Source organism: Benincasa hispida, chromosome 7, assembly GCF_027475165.1.
Source record: "Benincasa hispida cultivar pf3 chromosome 7, pf3_genome.v1.1, whole genome shotgun sequence".
Lineage (NCBI taxonomy): Eukaryota > Viridiplantae > Streptophyta > Magnoliopsida > Cucurbitales > Cucurbitaceae > Benincasa > Benincasa hispida.
Window position 1 is genome coordinate 2,982,784 of NC_143484.1, and position 10,387 is coordinate 2,993,170.

The 10,387-nt window shown below is 34.1% G+C and overlaps 1 protein-coding gene across 1 annotated transcript; it reads right to left on the bottom strand.

The window, feature by feature from the left end:
- Positions 1-432: 432 nt before the first annotated feature.
- LOC120081620 (uncharacterized) lies at positions 433-1,012 on the bottom strand. Its single transcript, XM_039036648.1, has 2 exons — positions 839-1,012; positions 433-786 (listed from the first exon to the last, which is right to left on the bottom strand). The coding sequence occupies exons 1-2, from the start codon at positions 1,010-1,012 to the stop codon at positions 433-435; spliced, it is 528 nt and encodes a 175-aa protein (XP_038892576.1).
- Positions 1,013-10,387: the final 9,375 nt, after the last annotated feature.

Here is a 10,387-nt window from a genome sequence, read left to right on the forward strand (position 1 = left end):
GATATGACCCCCTTCCAAAATGAAATTTATTCTTGACATTAATTTCAAATTAAATTTGTGTGATATTAAAAGTCCAATTTCATTAACTTCCCTCCGATTAAACCACTAAATTGAAACACCCCTTCCTTCCAAAATGAAATTAATTTCTGCCATTAATTTCTAAATTGAATAATTTGAAAGTTAATCCATTAATTTCCAAATTAAATAATTTCAACGTCAATTCATTAATTTCCAAATTAAATAATTTCAACATCAATAATTAAATTCCCGCAACTACACTTAAGTCCACCAAAAATGCCCTTAATTAATAAAAATTACTGTACATAAATAATAAAAAGTCAGGGTGTTACATTCTTCCCTCCTTAAAGAACTTTCGTCCTCGAAAGTTCATTCCTGAAAAAGCTCTGGGTATTGGATCTTCATCTCATCCTCTCATTCCCAAGTGGCCTCCTCAAACTGGTGATTCTGCCACGAAATCTTTACAGCTGCTATTTCCCTATTGCATAACATCTTAACCTCTCTGGTGAGAATCTGCACAGGCCTCTCTTCATAACTCAAATTTCCATTCAACCACAATGGCCCAAAGTCAACTATATGGGACGGACCTGTTACATACTTTCTTAGCATCGAAACATGGAAGACATTATGAACTGAAGAAAGTGATGGAGGCAATGCCAATTGGTAAGCTACGAGACCAATTCGCTCCAAGACCTCGAAAGGTCCAATGAACCTCAGGCTTAGCTTCCCTTTCCTTCCAAACCTCAAAACACCCTTTATAGGTGCCACCTTTAAGAACACTTTATCACCTAGTCTTAAATTTAAGGTCCTTACGTCTCACATCGACGTAGATTTTCTGTCTACTCTGAGCTGTTTGCATATGAGCCTTGATCTTCTGTATTTCCCCATTCATGGTTTGTACTAGCTCAAGTCCTAGCAATTTCCTCTCTCCTACCTCATCCCAACACACAGGAGACCTGCAGCTCTTCCCATAGAGGGCTTCAAATGGCAACATGCCAATGGTAGTCGGATATTATGCTAATTCCATCAAATGCAAGTGAGAAACTCAACTCCCTGAAAACTCTAACGCACAAATCAACATATTCTCCAATGTCTAGTTCAAGCATTCTTTCTGACCATCAGTCTTAGGTGAAAAGTTGTATTAAAATCCAATCGAGTACCCAATGCTAACTGGAGACTCTTCCAAAAACTAGATGTAAAACGAGAGTCACTGTTTGACATAGTTGAAACTAGTATCAAAAAAGGTGTGAAAACCCCTTCCATATATAACTATGAAATTTAAGATGCTGAAAACCAACAATACTTTAACACGTTCAAGCTGAGAACTATGAAAACTGTCATGAGCTTAAGACTTATCCACTAGAAACATATATCTGAACTTACCATTCTGTCACAGGGAAAACTTCATATGTGTAGTGGAGAAACTGGTCATGCTATATAATGCGTCATCTAAAGATACATACCAGAACAAATATGCTCAACTGAATACTGCTTCTACTCTAGAAGCACCAACTGTGATGTCTCACTTAGGGTCTACATGTCTGAGAATAACATTGTCTAATTAAGTCTCACATTCATGAGAAACTCATCATGAGGCTCTATACTGTCATGGGCTATAAAACTGCTTAAGCTAATCCTCATATTTTTCTTTAGCTTTAAAAAATCACATATCATTACTTAGACCCTGTTGCAGATGAGTCTATAATTCCCTCTGAAAATGAGGTTTTGAAGTCCCTAGATGCTAAAGCATCAATCAATTGATAACACATTTCCACAACCTCGTAATAACCGTAATTGATCTATGAAGTTAGTTTTTACGATAAAACCTTCTTGGTTCATAAGTCATAGCTTGAATTACTCGTACTCCCTAGAGCTAGTTAACTAATTGCCCATGCAAGAGAAAACATACTATCCTGTACTGCTCCAAACCCACCTATAGCAACTTCTTGTTATCAACTCAACTTTATTACCAGTCTATCCCTTATGCCAATGGTGATATTAGAAGATCCAACTTACTTACTTTTGTGCATATACCACTTTTGTCTACCTCAAGTTGGATTAATTTCCTTTTTCAATCAAATTTATGGTCTTGCCAGTTCATGTTTCGAAATTGCACACTATGTCAAAATCCCTTAAATCTTACTAATGCCCTCAATGGTTTACCTCTTAACTAATGAAGCATCAACATACCATGTCAATAGTTCTTGAACATTTATTGTTACTAGTAACTCCATTTTAGCTTATCCCTTCTCAACCTTTTATTAAGGTAACAGATTCTTTGTTAACACAAAGTTCCATATCGGTCACCTATGTAAGCTATCTTTCCATCCAACTCATATTCTCCTAAAATTCCACATGATAATCCGCTTATAATAACTTCTAACGAGTCACTGACCTAGCAATAGAATATAACTAGTGCATTTAAGCTAAACAAATATTTTAACGCACAACTACCATAAAACTTTTAATTGATAAGACATAAAACTTCTCTCCGATTAAACCATTAAATTGAAACACCACTTCCTTCCAAAATGAAATTAATTTCTTCCAAAATGGAATTAATTCCTACCATTAATTTCTAAATTTAATAATTTCAACGTTAATCCATTAATTTTCAAATTAAATAATTTCAATGTCAATCTACTAATTTCCAAACTAAATAATTAAATTCCCGTAATTACACTTAAATCCACCAAAAATGCCCTTAGTTAATAAAAATTACTGAAATTACATAAATAATAAAAATTCGGGGTATTGCAGATTTACTACTCAACTTCAATTTATATAATGAAAATTTTCTTTCTAAAAGCTTTAAGAGTTGTTGAAGAATAAATTATTAAAAAAATATTTGAATTAAATAAAATTAAAATCAATATATGTATAAATAATTGTGTTATGAGTAACAAAAAAATATTTTTTAAAATTAATAATAAATTCGGATTGGTTCGGGTTGATTTTGGTTATATTAGGTGAACCCATGAACCAACCCAACCCATAAAATTTTCATTTATTTGAACCCAATCTAACCCAAATGAGTTAATAACCCAACCCAAACCACACGGGTTGGGTTGGGTTGATCGGTTTTTTCGGGTCATCGGGTTTTTTGAACACCTCTACCAGAGAGGACAGTTTCACTTCTAGTTCCCGTTTCCTTCTTCAACTGATGATGGTCGCCTTCCCCACTGTGCGGCAAGTTGTGGGTTAGCAGGTGCCTTCCCTTTCCCCTTACTACCCTTCTTCTTCTTCCACTTAGAAGTGTTAGAAGTAGAAGGTGTAGACTTAGTTTCAGAGGTCGAACCTCGATTGAACTTCTTACATGATGAAGCAACATTTGCCTCACCAACCTTCTTCTCCTTGCTTTTCAGCAAGGATTGGAATGTCTGCAACTCGTTGTGGAGTGTTGTAAGGGTATAATCAACTTTGTTCAGCACAGCATTGCTGACAAAGTGTAGGAAGATTTCTGGCAACGTGTGCAGAATTATGCTAACCTTTCTGCCCTCATCGATGCGAGCCCCATTCATCTCCGCCACATTGAAGTGGACCATCATATTTAGAATGTGTTCTCGAACAGATGTACTCTTATCCATTTTGGAGTTGAAGATGCATTTCAGAGCTTCATGCTTGAGCTGTCCAGACGGTTGTCCGAACATTCCCTGCAGGGACTCCATGATCTCACGTGCAGAGACCATAGGCTCATGCTTCTTGGCCAAAACGTCGTTCAGACTAGCCAAGATATAAGCTCGGACCTTCTCATTCACTTGTGTCCATCTCTAATATGCCTCCCTAACATTTCAAGTGGCGGTCTGAGTTGGAATAGAAGGACACTCCTCCATAAAGATGAACCCCAAGTCATCGATGATCAGTATGGTAATTATCATGTTTTTCCAACAACCATTAGACAGAAACAACTCTTGTAACGGACTCTCTAACAGTCATAATTTTTCGGTCCAGAACTGTTAACCTTTAACAATTCCGCATAAGTGTTACCCCTCATTTTAGGCCCTAGAATCATGCCCTAATGCGCCCATTGTAGGGAAAAAGCAGATTAACACAAGGACTAAAGCGACCTTATCCTATACAGGAGATCAAATAAAGAGTCGTGCAAAACTGCCATCCTTTAGGGGGACACTTCTAGGGTACCTCAAGGCGATACACAAAACGTTATCCAACCTAATGAGTGAGACCGTGGGATATGTTGTCACATATTCCGCTCTCACTTACTATGAACATTCTTTCCATTCACCTTGGTATTGACCTACCCAAACACCATCCTTTAGTGGGACACTCCCAGGGTACTCGTACCCATGCAAATCAAAGGATCACCCTCATAGGCATAGTTCCCAACTCACTCAAGATTAAGGTCATGTTACCTATGGTCATCCTAGTGAAATGAAAGTCTCTGTCATGAATGACATTATATAACGAGACTAAATATTTGTGGTCTGGTCTTATACAAACTTCTTTGTATAGGATACCTCTGCTCATATGTCTTCACATGAATGATCAGGATCAGACTATCTGTAGCACTTTACAACACTTGTAGCATCTATAAAGCGAGTCGTACCCGTAGTTTCACCAAGATAAGGTTAATATTTTACATTCTGAAATAGGAATATTTTGTGTGTTACTCTCAACATAGGAACATACATCACTTACTAATTTTTCTTCAGTTTCAACCAGATTTATCGTTACTTTTTCAATTTCAACCTGATTTACTTTCTATTTTCTTTTCTGATCCTCTTCTAGTTTCATACACTGATTTTTCAAGTGAACTTTCTTGCGACAGTAAAAAGCATTCTAACTTTTTATTCCTATTTTTCCATTTTTTATTACTACTACTCGACCCATCATTTTCAGAGTCTATCATGCCTTTACATTTAGTCACTGCTAAAGCTAAACCTAAAGAAACCGTGAGGTCCACAGTGGAAGTGAGATCGTTCCCAATTTCGTTTTTCACACAACTAAATACAATAAACATATAATTATGAATATACAGATAATTTATAGCATACTTATAGATAAAAAAGAGGAAGAAGGGTTAGGAATTAACTTACCCTTGAAGAACAACTTCTTCACGAAAGCCTACTCTCCAGTTATGATCAATCACGAATCAGAAAGCCCTCAACGGCACCACAAAAGCAACCTCCATATTCTCCGTAGGGGAAGAGAAATCTCAGAAGTGTGTGGGCTTCAAGTTTTGGGAGAGGGAGAAAGTCTTTATTTTGGAGAGAGGATTTTTTCTTCTGTGTATTCCTTTTTCAAAATCATAAAGAGAACATCTGTTAGAACTATCAAAAGACAGAGGAAGAAGATGTATAATATATAACCTCCCCTACCACTATTCATTGAGAAATAATTAAGGGGAGGGAGTTGTACCTCCCTCCCTTTAGTTTTGAAATTTAAATTTAAATTAAAATAAATTTAATTTAAATAATAATTATTTTCATAAGAATAAGGCATAAACTTAGTTCCAGAGGTTGAATCTCTAAAGAACTTCTTAGAGGACGAGGCAACATTTGCCTCTCCCTTCTGTTCCTGGAAAGTTTCCAGCTCATTAAGCAAAGTGGTCAGGTTGTAGTGAATCATGTTCATAACAACATTATGATAGATTGCAGGAAACTTTTAGGTAAAGTTTCCAAGATGAAGCTAACATGTTGGCTTCATTGATGAAAGACTCATTCATCTCTACTACGTTAAAGTGGACCATCATGTTGAGAACGTGTTCTCGAACAAATGTCCCTTCTTGCATACGGGCATTGAAGATGTATTTAAGAGCATCATGCTTGAGCTGAGCGAACGGTTGTCCAGACATTCCCTACAGGGACTCCATGATCACATCAGCAATGATGATGGGCTCATACTTCTTGACCAAAACTTTAGAAAGACTTGTCAAGATATACGTTCAAGCCTTTTCATTTACCCGTACCCAGCGCTCGTATGCCTCTCGAACATTTCGAGCGAAATTTTGAGCTGGTATTGGAGGAGATTCCTCCATTAAGACATCTCAGGTCATCAATGATTAGAACTGTGTCAACCATTTTTCCCTAGGTGATATAATTATCACCTATTAACTTATCAGTAGTGAGCATGTTTAATGTAGCGGAAGTCATTTTGTAAATTTTTGCTTAAACATACAAACCATTACCCAATTTAAAAACCAATCAAATTTAACGAATTAACTTAATGCATCCTATATGACATCTATTTTACAATGAAGTTTAAGTAAGGCAAACTGATCAGGTATCCCTTCACTGAAATGAGACCATTTCAACCAATATACAGAACAACTCCTTGTTCCTGTAAATATCAGTTACTATTTTCCATCCATAAATTTTTAACTAGCTTAACATTTCCTTGTAAGTGTAACCTCTCATCTTAGATTCTAGAGTTTCGCCCCAATCAGCCAACCATAGGGAAAATTTGATTGGAGGAAAAATTAAAGCAATCCTATTCGTTTATGAAGTTTGAGTAAAGAATTGTGTAAATTCCATCCATAGAGGGACACAAAAAAAAAAGTGCTTCGAAACCAAGTATGAAAATTTACTACAAACTAATGAGAGAGACCGAGGGATGTGTTGACACACATCCCGCTCTGTCTTACTATAAATACTCTCTCCATTCACCTTGGTATTAACCTATACAAACACCACCCGTAGGAGGACACAAGCGAAGGTGCCTTGAGGCAAAGTATAGATCTCACGGTGTGAACTATGAGTGAGAAATGTGAAAAGAAAAAATGAAGTATCGTATACCCATTTTCCCCCCACTAAGGGTTTTACCAAGGTTTAATTTAACTGAGAAAAATACAGCTACTTATTTTTACTAAGTGATTGCTTAAATTTGTCCAAAAGTAACACTTACTTTGTATAGTTTAAAAAACTTTGATTAATGTTTATTAAACAATTTAATAAACTTTAATCAACAATTACATGCTTGTAGCAAATTTATTTAATTCACCTTTCTAGGTTAGTGCCCCGATAGAGGTGCTCCATTTCTATCAACTTAAATACCCCAAATCAGAACTAACCTTAGACAAAAGGCCCCATATAGATATGTTTGCTACAAATTTAATCTTTTAATTAAAACTAATTTAATCCTATTAAACTGATTAAAACATTAAACTAATTTCTAATCTCGTTAGAAATTTTTTGATTTTAAGTCTATGTGAATCATATTTTAAAAATATTTTAAAATTGATTTGAACCTAAGTTTGCATGCAATTCTGAATTATTGATTTTAATTTCTAATATCATTTAATGATAACAATTATAAAATAAACGAAACAAATTAAAATCATACATTACATTTACTGACATACTTAATAAAAGTATAATATTTATAAGATTATCTAAAATAGTGTCATGCTTCATGCAATTACCATTTCATTACTTAACATACATAACCATTACAAACCAAAGTAATGAAATAAAATAATAACATTCATACATACATCCAACTATATATTATAACTCTTATAATATAAATGATGCATGACAATATTATTATGCATGCAAATATATATTATAACACTTATATTATATGATGCATGAGCATGCTATAAAATTAAATCATGCAACTATATATTGTAACATTTATAATATAAATGATATATGAATAATGCATTACCTATGGTGGGATTTTACTATATGGCATACATTATGACATATAATTAAAAATAAATCATACATCAAATGCATAATTTAAACAACAATTTATGGAACAAGATTTGACTCCTAAACAATTAATTAAATTTATATAATATTTATATTAACTTAGTTAATAAAAAAAAAACTAACTATTACATAAATAATAGCTTAATTGGTTCAAAAAAGGCAAACTAAACCTTGAACCACATGAACTAGACCGCCCAAAACCCGAACCATCTGCGAACTACTCGAACCAAATGCAAACCAGCTGAGCCACAAACCGAACCGCGCGTGAACCAAGAAAGAATTTCCGCCTCGTAGCGTTACAAGCTATGAAAAATGTTTCGTTCGTCTCATCGCAATGTTGCAATGCTAGGGCACAGTGTTGCAATTCTAAGGCACAATGTTACAATGCTACTATATAGTCGTCCACTGTACAATTGCAATTTACTTTGTTTCTTCTCCGATTTAGGCCTCGTTTTTCTCCAGAAAATCACCGAAATCAACACGAACGACTGAAGACTTTAATAATACAGACTCGATTGCAATTAATGCCCAAAAACAAAGGTTCTTACAAACCAAATATGTAAAATTAAAGCATAAAATCTAAAAACCAATCCTGAAATTATGCACAATTACAAACCATTCATTCCATACAAATTCATCAACATGAATCAAGAATACACAATGCAACCAACCAAGAAACTAAATTTTAATTCTAGAAAATTAAAAATTGGACCAAGAACCCCACTTTGTTATCAATTAAAAAAGAAGGAAGAAGGGTTAGGGATTAACTTACCCTTGAAGAACAACTTCTTCACGAAAGCCTCCTCTCCGGTCATGATCAATCACGAATTAAAAGGCCATCAATGAGGACACCATTGCAAAAGCAACCTCCGTATTCTCTATAGCGGAAGAGAATTCTCAGGAGTGTGTGCGATCTGAATTTTAGGAGAAGGAGAATTTTTTTTTTCTTGAGAGAAGAATTTTTTTCCTGTGTATTTCTTTTTCAAAATCACAGAGAGAACTTCTGATAGAACCATCAGAAGAAGACAGGAGAAGAAGATGAATAATATGTAACCTTCCTTACCATGATTCATTGAGAGATAATTAAGGGGAGGGAGTTGTAACTCCCTCCCTTTAATTTTGAAATTTAAATTAAAATTGAAATAAATAATAATTATATATATATATAGCTAACTTATTATATGTATATATAACTATATGTTATATCAAATATAAAACATAATCTATAGTTTTTATATTGTATCAAATATAATATATCTATAGTTTTTATTTCTCTCGATAATACATGACATTTAATATAAATCACATTTATACTAAATTAAATTATATGAATCTCATCCATATAATTAGTATTTAAATCATATTCAAATATTTAATTCCTCCTAAAATAAACTTTATATTATAATGTATCAAATACATTATATTAATTATATCATATATAATTAAGTTAAATTAATTATATCACGTATAATTAATTCCCTCAATTAATTTGAACATTTCAAATTAATCTAAAATTAATTCTCAATAATCCCAGTTGAGCTATAAATGGGACCTTATGGACCTCTAGATTGAAGTCCCAACGGTTTTCGGATAATTAATTAAATTTCTTTAATTAAATTATCCAACATCTATTATCTGTCGGTCACTTAACTAAAGATTGACAGTTACACTCTTCGTAACCAGTCAACTATGCGATGACCCTTCACAAATTGCTCGTAAGTACAGCTGGGTCAAAATTACCGTTTTTCCCCTATAGTTACATCTAACTTCTTAAGTATCACTGATTCCTTTAATAAACAATAAGTCATAGTCTAACTATGACGAAACCCCTATCAAGCCAAGAGAGAGTGTGGTATCACATTGTTCAAGCCCTAGAATCAGCCTTTAAGGGAACAATTTATCTACTTACCTCGACATTAAGGAATGAGTGAATTCCGTCTTGCATAGCTGTGTTCCCAGTTCCTCAATCAGACAAATCCCTAAAATGGTAGGCTTATTGAGTTGGAGATCTAACCACTTTCACCCTTACAAATCAAAGGACTACCGTCATAAGCAAGAGTTCACAACTCATTCAGGATTCAGGTCATGTCACCTATGGTTATCCTGGTGAAATGTAAGTCTCCACTATTAACGATGTTATATAAAGAGACTATTCATTTCGTGGTCTGATTATATACAAACCCCTTTATATAGAATACCCGCTCACATGTCTATATGAACTATTAGGATCAGATCATTTGTAGCATTTTCAACAATTGTAATATCTACAAAGCGGGTCCTATTCGTAGTGTCATCAGGATAAGGTATCTAGTCTTATCTATCTACTATAGACCATTTAGGTTATCACTTAAGCATGATCCATCTGTATATCTCTATTGTTGGAATACAGAAACAAGCAGCGGAAGAAAACAGGATCATTGAACATTTTATTTTCATAATTTTGACATCAAAATAAGCATGTTCATAGAGTATCAAGTTGGTTTCAAGAAACATATACTTTTGAAGAATTCCTTCAATCCAAGCTGCTTCTCACGAATTCTCAGCTCTAAATCTTCAATGATCCACCAAGAAAATTTTTCTACTATTCTCAGCCTTAATTTTGAGTGATGGAACTAAAAAATGGAGTGAATTTGTGAAGGGAATAGAATGGGTATCAGGTGAAGGAGAAGAACTCAGCAAAAAAAAAAAATTCAATT

What these genes read in the sequence shown, in the direction of transcription:
- LOC120081620 (XM_039036648.1), bottom strand. Translation starts at nt 1,012, where the DNA reads ATGTTGCCATTTGAAGCCCTCTATGGGAAGAGCTGCAGGTCTCCTGTG. An exon ending in GACAGAAAATCTACGTCGAT is followed by an intron (nt 787 to 838) that starts GTGAGACGTAAG and finishes GTGTTCTTAAAG; the next exon opens with GTGGCACCTATAAAGGGTGT.